An 18,672-nucleotide genomic window follows, 5' to 3' on the forward strand; every position below is an offset into this window, starting at 1 on the left:
TGTGCTTAACTTCAGAGTACAGACTTATCTTTAGGAGGCAAATGAAATGAGCAAAGAATACACAACCAAAAGGAAACAATGTCATTTACTTACTTTTAATGATTAAAAAAATATTTCTTTGCGCAAAGAGACAAGACCAACAAGTCCCTCCGTGCCGAGCAGGAGAGGAACCAAAAACAATAATGTCCACCATTTTCACACTCAGATGATGACAGGTGGGTCAAGATAAGATGAGGTAAATGTTTCTGAGGAGAGAAAACAAAACAAAGGCACAATTTACAATCAACCATGCCCCAAATTCACAATAATAATAATAATAATAATCATAATAATACAATAACATTAACATAACACCAGAACGTCTTTTTAAAAATAGAACAAAAAGAACAAAAACAGACCAATTTTTATAATACAAGGCAACATTGTGCCTGTCATGTGTCTGCTCTACCCTAATAGAGGGTTCTGTACACCTCAGAGCACCGTGTCCCAATTCATATACTCCCCAAGTTCCACTGGCTAATACTTTACATGTCGAAAAATTCTACAGGAGGCGGTGTGGTGTGACCTAACAATAGTATGAACATAACTATCTGACAACCAGACAAGACACGCACAGTTTGGATGGGCCGATGCAGTCGTCATGGCAGAAGGCGCCGCAGCCCTGGCACATGATCATGGCCTTGAGGCGGCACGAGCACTTGAGCGCCACCTCCTCGGCGGCGCTGTCTGCGAAGGCCTGGATGCTGAGCGTGGCGCTCTGCCCGGAGCCCAGCCGCGGTCCTCGCAGTTGCAGGACACCGTCGGCCAGGCTGCGGGAGAAGCCGCTGCCGTCCATCACCGATACGTTGGCCGTGTAGCTGAGGCCGGGCCCGGCCCCGCCCATGCCGCCGCCCTGCTTGGGGAGCTTCCCGTACAGGAAGGGAAGGGAGGAGGCGGCAGAGGAGGAGGAGGGGGAGGAGGAGGTCGGCGAGCCAGAGGAATACGAGGCTTTGCTGTGCTCCTTCTTGGCCATCCTGGTTAAAGTCATCTCCATGTTAAGCAGTCCCTCCATTGCCCCGCCACTCAGGTAACCGTCCAGGGAACTGCTGGGCTCCTTTTTCAGAGCGCCCATTGGGGTGATGGGGGAAGATTTGGCAAGTGCTTGGCACGAAGGCCGCGAGTTGACCTCACTCTTCACACTGGGCACCGGGGAAAGCTGTTGTTGGTGGGGGTGTGGCTGCTGTGACTGTTGCAGGCGCCAGTTGATCTTAATAGTGGGCACCAGTTCTGAGGGGGAGACGTCCGCGTGGGGCAGTGAGGGGCCATTAGGTGTCCGGGCAGAGAGCTGGGGCTTGTCTGGAGTGGCTCCCCGCGAGGGCAAAGAACCGGGGGACTCTTTAATTACAGCAGACTCGACAGCCACAGAGTTCTGGGAGATGTGATCTAATGCACGTCTGGAGGGGGGCAGGGAGGTGATGACCGGTACAGCTCCTGGGGGCACGGTGCTGCTAGGCTGCTGGGACAGGTACTGCTGCATGGCAGTGGCATCCATCAGACAAGAAGGACGCTGGTTCTGGGAAGAGAACTCTGGCCCCGGGGATTCGATTGTTGTCTCGTGTGGGGACCTGAGACACGGGCCGGGGTTTCTCGCTGCCGGAGGTCTGGGTGGAGGCCCCCCCGGCAGCCGATTGATCTCGAGCCTGTTGGCGGAGTGAGACTGAGGCAGGACCTTCTCTAGAGGCAGACTGCCCTGCAGCAGCTGGGTGACCAGAGGATTGTTGGCCTCAACACTGGATACATGCCTGGCTGAGCTGCTTGACCTTTTGGGGCCGGCAGAAGCAGGAGGGATAGGCGAGGCCTTCAGGCCCCCTCTACAGTCCTCCTCGGGAGTGCTCCGACTGGACGCTCTCGACTCATCTGCTGACTCAGTTTTGACCAAAACATTACTATGGCCCCTGAGGCCTTGGGAGTGGCCCGAGGGAAGCGGCTGTGGTTCTTGGGGAAGGGGATGGGCCCGGCTGGGCTGAGGGTGGGTGATGCCGTTGGGGAAGCGGGGTAGCTGGATGACCGTTTGATTGGGGCGACCCGACACGTGACTTTGGATGACGGGCTGCTGGTTCTGTGGAGGGGGGCTGCGGATGACCGGGGGACCGTTCCTTTGACTGGCCAGGTGATGGCTCCAGTCATCGTCAGGGCGCTGCTGGTCGCCCTCCTGGCTCTCATTTTCGCAGTCGGAGGCCGTCTCAGTGGAGTCACTGTGGCCCCCAGCCTCGTCCTCCTCTCTGGAGGACGATGTGTGCGCCAGAGGAGGAGTGTTGGCCTGTTGTCTCTCTCGGCTGGGAGGCAGGGGTGCCTCCTGGGGTCCGACGTGGTGAGAACCATGCTGGATCACACCGGAGCCCTTGCCTTGTTCTCGCTCCCATGGCTGAGAGGACGTGGCCAGGGTCTGAATAACATCCACGCCCTTGGCCCCAAACCTGGGGAGAGAGTCTGGGATGGAGGTGGGAGTCAGCTGTGCACTTTCAGAGGGCTGAGGTACCCTCACTGGGGTGGCATCTGTTGACCCAGGCTTACCCGGGAGACCCGGTTGGAGGCCAGAAACTGAACCTGACGGAGCTTCAGAATGCAGGGCCGTGGAGGCGGTGGCCTCGTCTGCCAGACCATTCGTGGTACTCTGGAGCTCCTCGCCTTTTGGTGCTGGCGCTCCGTCCTCTGCAGCCATCGGCTCCCCTGCGGTCTCCTCCCGAGGTGGGGTTGGTGTAGGGGTGGGGGTCTGGGGTGGCTCTGAAGACAGCGAGGTGGAGGTGGTGGACAAGGATGGTGAGGGTGAGGGCTGGGGTGTAGGGGGCTGGGCTGATGGTCTCTCAGCCAACTCTACATTGGAAAGCTGTAGTTGTGCTCCTGGCGGATGAGAGTCTGCAGGCGACCCCTGCTCCTCCACCCCACCACTTCCCCTTCTTCCACCTCCTCCTCCTCCTCCGGGCTCGACAGGTCCTGGGTGCTCTCGCGCTCGTCGTCCACTGCTGCGATCCGATAGCCCAGTAGTAGGCCGCAGCCCACCCCCGCCCGGCCCCGCCCCGTTGCCAGTGGCTGCAACAGCAGCAGCGGCCTCCCGGCGCTGCTGGGCACGGGCTTTGATGTCCGCCAATGTGCGCGCCCCCGTCCCCGACCGCCGCGACCCCTCGCCGGGAGGCATGATCCGGGGGCAGATCTGGTAGGTGGGTGGGCCTTTGTGGGCCCCGGGCGGTTTGATTCTGGAGAGTTGAATCTGGAGGAGAGAGGATGAGAATATGACACAGGTCAAAGGTTTGTCTAAACACATAAGTCTAAACACTAAGTGAGCATGGATTCTGAGGCGAATACTCCTAAGTAGGGATGCGGTATCGGTACTCGTGGTATCGGTACTCGACCCGATACAACCCTATTTTGCTGTACTCGTACTCGCCAGATACTTCTCACGGCAGCGCCCGATACTCTGCTGGGGCGTCACAAGGGGGAGAAAAGTGGGACTGAGTTACTAGGGCTCAAGGTGAAAGCCAGGGCCTTAATTATTTTATACTTTTGCTATTGAAAAATAGCAGATATGCAAGCTCACAGTGCCGCACTGCGAACGAGGCACCAGTGCTCCAACGATACAGCTGCGACCACTTAAAGGCATCAGCATCACGGCATGCCTTGTTGCGCTAAACTTACCTCTAAAGTTGAATCTCTTTCATATATCCTTCACCACCTCACGCAAATTGCAAAGTATAGGCTACTGTAGGTAAGTTAAACTTCCCACTAGAAAGCTGTGTGTGTGTGTGTGTGTGTGTGTGTTTGTTTGTTTGTCTCTGTCGCTCTTGTCTTGCAAGCTCGCTCTCTCTGTGAAGTGTGTGTCTGTCTGCAGGGACGTGCAGAGAAATTTTAGAGAGGCAGGGGCTGATATTTCTAGAAGGCCTTTTGGTGGACAATTCTCTTGAATGCAGCCTTCAGTTATGGTATGGAAAGGGCCCGGGGACATTTGCATTTTTTACCATAGTAAAAAAATGCATTCATGGACACTTTTTACAGACTGATCTGGCAGGGGCTCAAGCCCCCGTTGATGTCAAATTGTCAATGTGTGTACGTGCCTGCCTGCCAGTGTAGCACAGCTGAAAAAAGACGATTGATTGAAGAGAATAGAGATTCTGTGGGCTTCGCCACCTAGTGGTGGAAGAAATTACCTCTGGGAACTCAGATTGCTGTGGGCTAAATCAATGAATGCATTTCTGAGAATACCAGAAAAAAATAATAATTTGACATTATGTTATAGTTGCGGAAATTGGATAATATATTTTTTTAGAGGAAAAAAAAAAAGCGTAATTTAAATACATTTTGTATTATTAATTGTACTCGTATCGGTACTCGGTATCGGCGAGTACTCAACATGAAGTACTTGTACTCGTACTCGGTCAGCAAAAAAGTGGTATCGGGACATCCCTACTCCTAAGCATAACAAAACACTTAATGCTCGGGCGTGGATGAAACCCGAGACTGATTTTGTAGTTCAGGTTAAAAATTACAACAGGGTAAAGACAAGGAAAGCTGCATGAAGCTTGTGGCGTTGGTAACGCAGCTGCAGCTAATCATAATCAGTATGTGACATTTAGGTGTGTCAATACAGTGGACTGTATTGACACACCTAAAAATTAACACCACCATTCTTGCTTCTGTTTTTCCACCACTAGTTTTTAACCAGAATTGGAAAACAAACTTCAAAATCAGCCAAGGGTTTCATGCCCCTTTAATTGAAGCTGGATAAATAGCAGTTCCTCCAAATTACTCCCTTTTACTGCTCCCTGGTGGACAGCTACATAAAATATATATGTAAAAACACCAGTGAGACACGTACCCTGATTGGCGGGACCTTGGGCTCCTCTGTTGTCGGCAGCGGCTTCTCCGAGCCGACACTGCCAATTGTGGTACGAAAGGACTGACGGTCGTCGAGTCGTGGCCTCTTCTCGGGAAAGCTGGAGAAGGTCTGGGGCTCGTCGGGCCTCCTCTTCTGCTCGCTGGGCTGGGCGGCGAGGACGGGGGTGGGCGCCGGGCTGGCCGAGGGGCTGCTCTCGCGACTGCTGGTGGCCGTGCCCCCGGTGACCGAGGTGACCACGGAGGCTGAGTCGTCCAGGGGGTCGGGGTCGGCGGCGGCGGCTGCGCTTGAGGACCCGGAGGAGGAAGAGGAGGAGGAAGAGTCGAGGCCTGCTGTGAAGGCACCCTGTCTGTCTGAGGGCGAGGAGGGGGAGGAGGCCGGAGAAGAAGCAGAGGAGGAAGTGGGCGAAGAGGAGGAAGGAGAGGAGGTGGAGGCCAGCGCGGGCACTGGCTCGTCGGGGAGCAAGCGAGCAGTGACTTCAGGTTCCTCGTTGGCGCTGACGGATGCTGGGCTGGGGCTGGGACTGGGACTGGGACTGGGACTGGGGCTGGAACTGGGACTGGGTATGGGTGTTGGTATGGGTGTTGGTATGGGTGTTGGCGTGGGTGTTGGTATGGGCGTTGGGGTGGGTTCGGCAATGGGCTCTGGAGCCGGGGAGGGCTCTGGTTCCAATGATGCACACTCGGCGGGGAGCTCCAGGGCGCACTCTGCCTGCAGTACCACCTCCCCCTGGACCACAGCGCTGTCTGACATGGGGGAGCCCAGTGAGACAGTTGAAGTATCCAGCGAAGCACCGGCCTCTGCCACCTCTGGGGACTGGACGGCCGGGGATGCTGCCTTGCATAGAGTCTGGCGTGCCCTGCGCCTCAGGTCAGCCCGCGTACGCCTCCTTATCCTGCCGTCCCGCCTCCGGCGACCCACACTGCGCCTCTTCGGGGCGCCAGCTGTCACCGCTGCCACATCACTGTCCAGCATGGTGGTAGCCACTTCCGCAGCTTCGCTCATGGTCAACTTAAGTGATTCCTCGCGTGTCAGGCCAGACCTGAAGGCAGACAAAGCAGTGAACACTTAGAATCAAATGAAAGTATGTGCTGCCTTTCATTTTAAGTTAAGTGAAAATTGGATGCACATTTTTAATCAGAGTAACCATAGCATACCCATTTTGGGTCATTATAGGCAAGAATTCTCACAAGTGGTCAAATTAGCAAATCTACAAGCTCACAACAGGTCGCGAGTCGGGACAGATCTGTTTTTGTAATTTCCACATGACACGACACAGTATAAAATAGGGCATAAGTGGTGAAATTGGAAGTTTAGAGAAAATGAGACCATATTCAGTCAATATTAACATTAAGTCAATAAATTACACTTTGTCCATGAATATATATATTTTTACAATAAGTTGTACTGGCTGCAAAAGTAAGAAGCTTGCTTACTTTTGACCGTGATACTCTTCAAAGAACTTCTCTTTCCAAGCCTCCACCTTCTTCTCTTTCTCCATCTCCTGCCGGAAACGCACTTGCATCTCGTGGGTGAACTCCCCTGATGTTGACAGAGAAGTCAATGTCACACCCCCACAAGCAGCAAAGCACTCACATATTTATATTCATCACCACGTACACAAAAATGCTAATTTATGTTTAACAATGCAAATATGGGGACATGCAGAGGGTATTAAATGCACCGGTGAAAAAGGCTTAAAGGAATGTTCTTGCAGAGTTCCTGTTCTTATGCCTAGCTGCCATCGTACCTCTCTTTTTGGGGCATGAAACACTATGCCGATTTTGTATTTATTTTTCTGTACAGGGTAAAAACATGACAGGCTAGTAAGCTGCACAGCTCAAGCTAATAAAATGTAAAATAGATGGATATTCCCAGGGCCATGGGTGTGCCAATGTGAAAGCATAGCCAGTAGTCAACAAGTATTATCCATGCTTGGACAACTCCTACAGAGTTTGGAGGGAGTGAGAGTGTGTATGCGTGCTATGTGTGCATACACGCTGTATCCTCGCACTCTACCTGATGGCAATTCAACACAATTAAAAAAGCTTGATGTTGTGCATAACATACTATGTCATATGTATACTACCGTATTTTCCGGAATATAAGGCGCACCGGACTATAAGGCGCACTGTCAATGAATGGTCTATTTTCGAACTGTTTTCATATATAAGGCGCACCGGACTATAAGGCGCACATTGCGTTATGCATCCAACAGATGGAGCTGTGCTAAAGGGAATGTCAATGTCAATGAATGATCCATATATAAGGCGCACTGGACTATAAGGCGCACTGTAGTTTTTTGAGAAAATTAAAGGCTTTTAAGTGCGCCTTATAGTCCGGAAAATACGGGTACATGTGCAGATGTCGTTTTTTTTTCAAGCAGAGCTGAAAAGTAGAGTAATATAGCTTTAAAATCACCTAAATGTGGAGTAATATAGCTTTAAAATCACCTACAAGAACATATATTATTAATACTTAGTAAAAATCTCTGGACTTTCATCATTACAATTGGAATCACTTAATGTCCTACTGTACGTCGGACAACCTTTTTTGTAAGATTTTACTGTAGAGTTGTTGAGTAATATAGCTTTAAAGTCATTGAGTGGAGCGTGAGAATCCATGCTTTCCTTAACATGGGAGCGAAAGTGCAGCAGTATCCTTGCGCTCACGTTTGCACATTATGTAGCCCGTCATGTTTTTACCTTTCTGTAGAAGCGAACCAGAAAAAACAAACACAAATCTGCCTGGGGTTTCATGCCCGTCATTTTCTCATGTGCTTGTGTGTTTGTACACTAACCCTGAGTAGTTCAATGTGCACCTGTGTCATATGTAGGTAATGCTAACATTTATTAAAGAGATTGTGATCGAGGTCTTTGGCTCACCTTCGGCCAGCCTCTCCTTCCAGCTCTGTGAGGCGTGGGTGAAGAACTCATTATTGAGGGCTGAACTACTGAGACGGGCCATGCCATCAGGACCAACCTGCAGAGAGAGAGAAGATCCCAGTGGTCAACACTCAACACAAAGTAGGTGGGCGATATGGAAAAATACAATATCACAATATTTTCCAAAGCTGTATCACGATACACGATTTTACCACGATTATTTTTCACATTGGTTTTTATGGTTAATTTTCAAGTTACTTGACAAAAACTACTCTCTGGGTTTCTTTTGGGAAGTCTAAATTGAACTTTACAAGTAAGTTTGTATACTGTTAGAGTTAAGTGGAGACCTTGACATTTTCAAGTTTGAGAACTACTGATTTAGACCAAAATGCAGGTTTAAATTGAATTCAGCAATGAATCTCTGTATTATCGATTAAACAGGATTTTTTAAAAGGCTCCCTCAATTGTATCACAATATATACGATACCTCTGAAAAGGCATATCATGGAGACATTGTATCGTGGAGACATTGTATCGTGGAGACATTGTATCGTCTCAACGATAATTATCACCATATCGCCCACCCCTAACACAAAGACTCCCAAAGACAAAAAGGATGTGTTTTCAAGACCGTTCCACTCCACTTTTAGGTGATCACTGATCACCCTTTCAACGCAGTGGTTAGAATATTACAAAATGACGTGACTGAACCGCGATGATAAGCCGACTCACCGGTCACCCTGGCCCACCTACCTTTTTTGCCTCTCTGAAGTCTGAATGAAGTACTGTAGCTAAATGATCAGAGTAATTGGGACTTGTCTTGAGCTGAGGAATTTATACCAAGAATTTGTCCCCCTCTAGTGACCATGCCTAAATACAACCTGTCAAATAGCAACATATCCATACCTCTATGACAAAACATCCAAATGTCCGATAAGGTGCCATGGCATTGGTCCCACATTTCATTGTTCCTACATCCCATTAGTCAGAATTTGGTGAATGTTAACATGGTGAAAATACTATGCCTAAACCTAAACCTAACCTCAGTAAAACTATGCCTAAACCTAACCTCAGTAAAACTATGCCTAAACCTAATCCTAAAACCTAACCAAATTAGGACTAATGAGATGTAGGACTTATGGGCAGTCCCCGTCCGATATATAGGCATTAAAATAGCCACGCTAGATGTAAACAATCCTACTCTGCGGACAGAGTAAGCTACACAGCTCTGATTAATTTGAACTAGAATGATCGAGGGAGGGGGCTCTGTGGAGGTCCATGGTCCAAGAGTTGAATGGTAGATAGTCTACCACAAAATTCAATGAAATAAGAAATACAGTGATATGAATAGAAAATACAACAAAACAATTACATACAATTAATTATTAATTAAATGCATTTGTATTTTGATCTAATTGCCCGTTTCATTGTGGCATTTGTTGTTTGGTTTTTGGACAAATGGACTTTCCATAGGAATCACTCTTACCTGGTGGTTGGCAGTAAAAATGAGTATGATGGCCCATTTTCAATAAGGAAGTTTAGGTGGACATGTGATCACGTGAAGGTGGGTAGGCGGTCACCTAAAATCCTAGATTGATATTTCTATGCATTTGATGTTGCTGTACCTTGCTTATTGTATTGATGCATTACCTTGATTATTGTAAAATGGATTAAGAGTGTCTGCTAAATCAGGGGTTTTCAAAGTGGGTGACACGGCACCCTGGGGTGCCGTGACGGAAGTCCAGGGGTGCCACGAGATCATTTGATAATATTTGGAATTAATTTGGACACTTGAAAAAATATTATTTAGTATAAGTACAAAGTTATTTTCAGTCAGTTCTAACCAAAATGGCTATTATCTCAACTGTTTCCTTGCAACATAATCACTCAAATATCGTCACTGTCGGGCAGAAACCTCGTTTCTCCAAGTTTCAAATGTGTACGTCTTTTGCCCTGCTTCATCATACAAGACCGTTGCACAAAACTAGTGAGAACAGCCGATCTACAAGCACACAACGCCGTTGTTTTATAGATGATTTTATAGATGATAAATACAAAACGAACAGTTTTGGACATACAAGGTTTCCACCCGACAACGACCATATGCTATAAGTATAAGGTGCTGGGAGTGAAAATTATAATGTAGGGGTGCCCTGAGACAAAAAAGTTTGGGAACCCCTGTGCTAAATGCCTAAATTGTGGCCTTTACTGTGCACAAAATGTTTGCTGAGACAAGCATCCCGCTTGTCAAGTGGACGCACCTGGCGGTCGACCTCAGGGAGGAGCTGCAGCAGCTGCTGTTGACAATGTGCAGGGAAGGCAGAGAAGCGGTGTACATTGATGAGGGCTCTGATGTTGGTGTTGACCAGGATGGAGCCGGGTGTCTCAAAGTCTACCTCCACCCCTCCTCGGCTCCTCTTCATGGGCCCTGTAGAGACATCAGCCCACCCTCTAAAAGTTAGGTCACTGCTGATGTAGTAGCAGGCTGGAAGGTTATTATGCCCAAAGGTTAAGAGTAGTGTGAAGTATGGTTACAAATTAATTCAAGTATTAAGCCAGCCGAGCGGAACGTCTTGCTACTTATCCACTTAAGCCCAATTTTCAATTGAAATGTATGTATATGTTTTTATTTTTTCTATTTATTTTTTCTAAACTAGACAAATCTACAAGCTCACTATGCCGCATTGTGAGCTTGTAGATGTGCTAATTTCCAAAGACTTTCAAAAAAGATTCACCCATAATGATATACCCAAAAGAGGGGTGCCTGGTGAAAGTTGTTAAAAGCATACATCATGACACAGAATATTAAGGCTCTGCCTATGAAACTGTGGGGAATATTGCTCAAGGCTAATGAGAGATAAAACATCGCAAAAGAATTTAAAACAATTGCAAAATCAGCCAAAATCATTACATGAATTCACTTTTTCAAACAGGAAAAAAAAAGGTTGTATTTAAATTTCATCACTACTCCATGTAAAATTCATGTGATCCAGCAGAGAGAGCAATCATTATTTGAATATGAACTAACCCTCAAACCCAGAAACTGAAGAACTCCAACTCAAAAGTTACCATAGAGGGGCAACCGGGGCACACATCACAAGGAGCGGAACGCCCTGACCAGTCAGTTCCCGGGTCGATTCCTGGCCAGCCAGCAAGTTTGCTGAATGTCATTCCCTTATTCACTCTGCATTTCTAAATGCTTTAAAAGTAACCTCAACAAATACCTTAACCTTATACAGGGAATACAGCATTCAAGGCAGTTTTCTAAAATCATTAATCGATAGTCATGACTCATGAGTGACAGCCCCAATCCATTGGTGTGTAATTAAAAGAAACAGATACAAAACTGAAAACCCAACAAAAGGATGATTTGTTAACTGGAAAGCTGAAATGTCACATGCACAAATACAAAAAGAAAAAAAGAAGAAAAAAAAAAACATCAGGCATGCAACTTGAGAAGCCATGATTGTCCCGCAGCAGGGGGAAAGTGTAGTTTAGCCAGTTACCTGTTCTGAACATCAGTTTAACATGAACTGAAGACTCCTGTTTTTCAAACACTGAATGTAGGCCCTATCTGAATGGAGTTATTTGGTGTTCTATGAAAGTTGTTGAGGTCAGCACACTGGAAAGGGACACAAAAATGCTAGAGATAATATTGGCTTCTGATGCCCGAAATAAGTTTGATAATACAGAATAATTCAAGATTACAATTGAGAGAAAGAAATGACTATTCTAAAGGGTTACTATAAATTGGTCCTTGTAGGGTATGTGACAGCTTATTTAAGCAGCCACAACTCACAGCTGGTGAGGCAAAGTAATTAGACTGAGCTAGGAGAGACTACACACCTGTTGTGCATCAAGCTAATCCATGCAGAAAGGATAATTCAGCCATTCCCAGATTTAAGAGCCTGTCCTGACAGGTTATTTTATCTTTGAACACCTTATTTCCACGTGGGCTTCTACATTATCAAAATGTAATAGTACTATTTAAACACCAACTGGGGTCTCCTGAATCGCTGACTTAATTATTTTGTTAAAAAAAGAGAGAAAAAAAGACACTTTAAATGGCTAATCTACAACTCAGTGGCTCAAATCTGTTGACAAAATAATTAACACTTCCCGATTATTCGATTCATCAAAAAGTATTAGAAAAATCACCAAGGAAATAATCGACAATTGCAGCCCAAACAAATCAGCCATCACCCACCCAAGAGCCCTTTAGTTGCTGCATTACAATAAAGAGACAGAGACATTAGCCATGAATGGGAGAGTGTCAGAGCGTGATTAAATGCCAAACTGTTTCACACATTAGGAATGAGGAGTTGTGGCATTTGTCTTTGATATTGGTGGGTGCTTCCATGTTGTATTTTCTTTTTTGGTTAGCACAGTGGAGAAAAAGGGAGGTGGTGGGGGGCTATGCATGTTGCAACACAACGCTTGTGCCAGATTCAAATCTAAAGAGTTTCTTTTCAGACATACAACATATGTAAACAGGAAATTCTACAGGTACCAGCAGTGTTCATCCCAAAGAGGCTGTGTGAGTATAGCTGTTCTGTTCAGCATCATTAGCCACAAAACGATTCACTCAGTAAAATCCTAGTTAATTAAACACATTTATTTAGAAAGCTTGTGCCAGGGTTTTTCCATTGATTGCACCTTATTTTGAAGACCCACGGAAGCCACAAGCGTGTCCATGTTGTGCAAATTCACGCTCGAACATGTCTTCTTTCTCCCTGAAGTTGTTTTTTTTTACCGCGACTGTCCGTCGCTTAGTTACAGCCCGTAAAAAAAAAACTTTCCCCGACAATCGACAAAATCTGATGAATCCGAGATGAAGCCATTTTACTGCAGAGGATTGCATTGAAGCCAATGGAGGATTTCACTCCCTAATGACGTCATCTCCCAAAGGATCATGGGAAATTGGGTTTTTGCATCACATGCGAAAAACGAAATAACAGTAGCGGCCCGCACGCTACTGTTATTTAATATAAAAGCTATATCCCGACTTTAATCGGGAAATGCACTCCACAGCTGGTTTTGAAATCCTGGCTTGAAAAGCACTCAATGTGTTAACCTAATATAAGCAATTAGACTAGTTTGGAATTGAGAATTCAACATTGAGAATTCCACGGTATATGTTTCACTGCTACCGATTTGCACTATTATTATTAAATTACCATATCCAGTTATATCTAGGGATTATTTAAACAACTGGCTGATAGAATCAACTGCACTAAACAAAGTAGTTACATTCTGCAGAATCCTGTTGGTATCATCCACCAAATGCTAATCTGGATTCACTATCTAGCTACTATGTCCAAATATATACCACCACTTTTGCAACTAATCAAGAACCAATCTTGTTCCTTTTCTCACTTACGGAAGATCTGTTTCAATTAGCTCAAATCCAAATTAAAGCCAAACCTTTAATGTATTTCACGGCACATGTCAAGTAGATTTCCCATGACATTCAATGTCATATATCATATTGCATTGTAATCTAGTGGCGTTGTTGCAGCTTGGAGTAGGGTTAACCAATTAAGCCCGATATAATTTGTCATGCAGGAAATAACGAAAATAGTCAACGTACAAGCTCACAGGCTTATAAATCTGCTATTTTGGCCATTTCTCGGGGAGGCGGGAGAAAAGGAAAAAGTATATATATATTTTTCCTCCTATAATGCCATACCCAAAACAGGGACACCAGGGTTAATGTGGTTAAGAGGTTAATTGGAGCTTCGGGGACAGGGTTGATTGGGTACAGGGTTGCTGGTTCAATGCCGGAGGCAATAAGCCCTGTACCTGATTGGAGGCTGTGCATACTCCTGAAGTGCTGGGGGCGCTTCCAGCCCAGATCTGGGCGAGCGCGTAGTGTGGGGCCCGGACCCCCCCTAGAGCCTTCCCTGCGTCTCCCTTTTGTTCCTGAATGGGAGAGGTGGCAGTGGGGCGCCGGTGAGACACTCAGGTCACTGTGTGTGTGTGTGAGAATGGACTGGACGGACTGGGTTTGGGTTTGTGGAACCCGCCACAGAGGGAGCAGCAGAGACCGCGCAACAAGGGGAGGCTGGGAGCGCACAACGACATACTGACACACACCAGCAAAGACAGGACACAGAGGTAGAGGTTTCTCTAGCCGACAGGACTTCAGTAAGAGTTAGTTTGTTTTGTTTTATATCTGTAGATGATTTAAAATGTGGGACTTGTGGACAAGAATGAAAGTAGATACAATATTCCAGTGTGGAAAAATAATACTGTCGGAATGATCAATTAGCAGGGATTTAGGAGAAACTAAGCACATACACAACAGGTACGCAGGGACAGATTTGACTGGCAGACTGGTCACCAGCCACCAATCAACACTTAAAGCCATTATTTATTTTTGGCTCATGAATGTGGAGGTCAGAACATGTATTCGATTATGAATCACCCATGAGAATTTTATCAGCATCAGTTTTCATTCTCTAAACTCTAGAGGACTTTAGAATCTAAAGCAATATTTAGCCAATAGGCAAACTGTTGTTTTAGAAGACTTTCCATCATAACAGGAATTATGGGTCATTTTCTACATTGAGTAGTAGAAGCTGAGGTGACCGTAGCAACTACGAGACTCTCTTACTTGCTCAAGCTTCTAAAACCTGATCTGGCTGGGATGTGGCGAGCAAATGAAAGACTAGATGAAAGAGGGAGAAAAAAAACCCACACAGTTGAGTATTCTTGAAATATTTAACGCAGCATACAAACAGACGTGTTTCGCCTGTAATCCTTCAGCATTTGCAGGGGTGCAATAAGCGCAGCCTTTTAACCCCCGCGTTCCTATTTTGGACATCGGATGTGTACAGAGAAACAGCACTGGAGCAAGAATAGACAGACCCCTGGGAGACCCAGTATAAAAAGGTTAAGTGTTTAAGGTCACGTGACATATCAATACATTTAAATGACATGATAAATGAAAGCCAAATCGATAAATAACCGTACATAAGCTAGCTACTGAAATACAAATTTCATAACTCCTCATTAAGACCCTTTGGTTGCAACCTATTTCTCCAAAACGCCTTCCCTCCTGTTCCGAGTGGGTGCACACTCACAGCTGCGATGTCCTGGATGCAGAAATGAATTGCTTTTTATCATGGAATGTAATCGATACAATTCTTGCGTGCAAAATAAACAGACTGTAGACAAAACAGCCAAGTAAGCTGACGAGTAAAAGAATCAGTCCCAACAAGTTTGTCTTTAATGTTGCCTCTTTTATGCAAAGCGAGAGGGCGTTTAGAAAACTCATCCAGGCATTTTAGATAAATACAATGCAGACAGAGTGCAACCCAAGGGTTATTTAACTGTCTATCATTTGATCACATCATCTTATTATACTTACTTGTTTTGTGATTTATTGATTTTATTTTCCTTTATTAATTGAATGTGCTGACATTACGTCATGTAGCTTTCAGGATTATGAACATTGCGCTAAATATTTCAAGAACACTCAGGTTTTTTCCTTTCATCTAGTCAAGTTATAGTTCCTTGTACCCATACTGGCTTAAATGGACCAAATGGACCAATGGACTCCTAGCTGTGAGCAAATGAAAGACAATGACTAATGGTAGTCTGCAAAAACATTTAGAAAAATCTTTTAAGGACACAATAGTTGAGTGTTTGTTTGTCTGCTAGTAAAAACATGGCTGTGCTTTGGAGGAGGAGGTGGAGCGAGAGGAGGAGAATAGAGCGAGCTGGGAACGTGAATGACTATAAGAGGCTTGAGAGAAAAAAAAAACAAATACGGCTGGGGAGACGGAGAGAGACGTCAAGGAGAGAAAAGATACAAAGAGGGAAGAAGCCAGGGCTAAACAGAAAGCTGAGACTGGTTCTTACCTGACGGGACATGCTCTCCGTTGACTTTGAGTGGCGTTAGGACGACACGTGGCATCATCACCGCCTTCTTCCGCTGTCTCCCCGACTGTAGTAACACAATGATTCAGTATATAAACAGAAAGGCCTGTAAACCGTGAGGGGGGGGGGGGGGGGGAAAGAGCATGATATGATTATCTACCCTGGCAAGTAATGTATAGTAGCCAATCAGAGCCAAGCCTGATTCATACTCATGGTGGTTTCCAGTGCAGTGTGTTGTAAATAGGCGATCTACAAGCTCACAATAGACAGAGCTCTTATTTAGTCACTTAGCACACCGGTACTCAAATTGTCCAGGGACAGGGACCTTTGGGTCCATCAGGGGGTTCCAGGGTGTCTCCAGCGAAATTAGTAACAGTTTTCCTTTTTTTCTTAAATAATTTGACCAGTCTCGACACATTTTGACAAATCTCGTCTTATGGGGAACCCCGGCACAGTATCTATTCAAATGGGGGCCTGTTGCCAAATACAGATCCTTCTCAAAACATTAGAATATTATGTAAAAAAGCATTGCAGATGCCTTAGCACCCCAAATCATAAATGACTTTGGAAACTTCCCACTGGACTTCAAGCAACTCTGACTTCAGAAGGTTGACATTTCTATTTCTATTATAAATCCTTGTTTTGAGTGGTCTTGTGTAATATTGTAATATTTTGAAAATGGACTTTTGATATTCATGAGCTGTATGCCATAAACAAATCCAAGTTTTAACAAAAAAAGGTTTGGAATAATTCACTGAATGTCCACATCCAGTGTATCTAGAATATGTGAAAGTTTCAAGAAATATATGAAAGTTTCAAGAAAATGTACTTTTACACAATATTCAAATTTTTCTAGAAGGATCTGTTCATACATTTGGGGGAACTTGACATGTCATGCATGAGAACTACTGAGACGCACACTTCTGGGTTGGCAGCAGGCTCAAATGACGCATTGTATCGGCAGAAATCATCTGCCTCGTGACTTGAGGGCCTTTGAGAGTAGCTGCATTTTGGGTCCAGACTGGTAGTCATTATAGTCATGAATCATGAATCGTGATTGTGTTTTTGTCCATGCATGTCTGTCTGGCAGTGTAACAAAAGGGCATGAAAGCCCTTATTGCCACAGATTATTTCTTTTGTGACAGAGGCTGTACTTTGCATAACCAGCTATTTCAATTACTTCAAGTCCAGCTCTCTTTAGTTTGCACCTCAACCCTGAATCTAGCCATGTTATACATAAACAGTCGTCCTTCTCAAGCTACCTCTTTCTGAAATGGACGGGCAGATAGTCCCTAGCTCTCACTCAATAGAGTGACAGGCTCTGTGCATAACTGTACTACACTTAACTTCGGATTATTTCTTTTCATAGGATGGCAGGGGACGAATTGAGCACAGACAGCAAATGATTTGGCTGAGAGCAGGGGAAGGGAGATTGTTTTTGGTTGATGTGATAGCCTATTCCATCCACCACAACTTGCCTACTTGGATGGCACGCTCGTCGATGTGTGAGGCCTAGTAGCTCGCTCGGGTGCGCCTCACCCCTCTTACCAAAATGAGCTCTCTTCTTGCCTAGGAAAGAAAATATCATGCAGCAGGCATACCAGCTTCTTGCTGTATGCCAATATCAACTAGAGCAGAGACAATCTCAAACCAGAAACACATATGCCATCTTTGGGCCCTAGGACTACAGTTATGCATAGAGGAAATATGCCAGGGCAGCACTGCTTGCACATAGGCTCTAATACCTGACAGCGAGACGCAGGTTTGATTTCAGAGCCTGACGACATTTGCTGTGTGTCACTCTCCGTCTCTCTCTCCCTGCTTCCTCTCTCTCTCTACTGCGTACTATCAATAAAGGCAGAAAAGCCAGGGAAAAAACACTGCTTGCTCACCAAACAGTATGATAATACAATTTTTCCCATGAAAATCTGAATGAAACCATAAAACATGTTTCCCATATGATAGGAGAAAGATATCTTGGTTGTACATCTCTGCTGTCGGGGAGTACTCCAAAATGTTGATTTATGAAGAAAAGAAAAGAAAAAAAGAAATTGGGCTAAACGGGTGTAGTTCGCTGGTTTGGGAGACAGTGTGGATCCAATGGAGTTAGGAGGTTTTGGCCAAAGCACTTTTTACTACTTTTTATTGGTTAAATATTTTTTTTTTAAACCAACACACAGATGTAAAGGGCGTTCAAAAGATTTATGAAAAAAAAAGCCTCTTCCAAGTGTTCAGTTGCTGTGTACCTGTCTGGAACGGCTGAGCCTGGTCTGGGCATGCTGGGTCTGCGTGTCACTGCGTCCCTGCTGTCCTGCTGCCCTGCTGAGGCGGGTCTGAGGCTGGCTCGGAGGCGGTGGCTCTGTGGAGCACGAGGCGCTGGAGGAGCTCTCGTCCACGGAGGCTAAACCACATGGTGACACAGTCAGATCCTCCCAAAGAATGGACTAAATAGTATTTTCCTGTCTCGTCTTAACCACTCTAGTAAAAACCCAGTTACAACAATACTTTTTCCCTTTTTTCCCTCTACACCAAATGTCTTCACCAAAAGATATTAACAGATCTACAAACTCACAACACATCGATGCGTTGTGAGCTTGTAGATAATAGATATGTTATTTCTGGGAAATGTTTTCCCCAGAATAGTCATTTTGGGGTTCAAGTGTCTAAAAGACCCATCACTTTACGGGATTAGAACACGCCTGAAACACAATTATAAACATTGAATTCAGTTCTGAATAACTGAAAAAAGAAAAGTCAGGAAATTCAGATTGCTCTGATGAGGATGACATTTCTAACACAATTAATCAGAATAACAACAAGCTGGTGATTTAGAGACCTACACCGTGGCCATACATTGACATGGAACACGTTAAGGCTTAGTTAGAGCTTATATCCATGTCGACGACTGCAATAATATCGTTATCATTCCATGCACGTTTGATGTTCCCCAGAGCAAGGCCATTTAGTTGTAACACACATTTCAGCATGTAAGACATAGAGCGCTGCACACATACACACAATTAAAAATGAATGCAC

The 18,672-nt window shown here is 45.5% G+C and overlaps 1 protein-coding gene across 3 annotated transcripts in view; it reads right to left on the reverse strand.

The window, feature by feature from the left end:
• Positions 1-18,672, reverse strand: part of asxl1 (ASXL transcriptional regulator 1) — a 28,616-nt gene that overhangs the window by 170 nt on the left and 9,774 nt on the right. Inside the window, exons 5-13 of one of the 3 annotated variants that reach the window (XR_013962308.1) lie at positions 17,883-18,037; positions 15,619-15,703; positions 13,555-13,674; positions 10,014-10,180; positions 7,753-7,849; positions 6,304-6,409; positions 4,850-5,909; positions 615-3,247; positions 94-245 (exon numbers count right to left, since the gene is read on the reverse strand). Coding sequence is in view for 2 of the 3 variants with exons in the window: in XM_080733047.1 (XP_080589173.1) it covers positions 587-3,247; positions 4,850-5,909; positions 6,304-6,409; positions 7,753-7,849; positions 10,014-10,180; positions 13,555-13,674; positions 15,619-15,703; positions 17,883-18,037 (4,451 nt within the window). In the remaining variant the exon portion in view is untranslated. Of the gene's footprint in view, positions 1-71; positions 3,248-4,849; positions 5,910-6,303; positions 6,410-7,752; positions 7,850-10,013; positions 10,181-13,554; positions 13,675-15,618; positions 15,704-17,882; positions 18,038-18,672 lie in introns of those variants that run through there. The other 2 variants (XM_080733048.1, XM_080733047.1) reach the window with 2 other exon arrangements.

The sequence above is a fragment of the Nannobrachium achirus genome (genome assembly GCF_963921795.1).
Source record: "Nannobrachium achirus genome assembly, chromosome: 9".
In the NCBI taxonomy this organism is placed as follows: Eukaryota; Metazoa; Chordata; class Actinopteri; order Myctophiformes; family Myctophidae; genus Nannobrachium; species Nannobrachium achirus.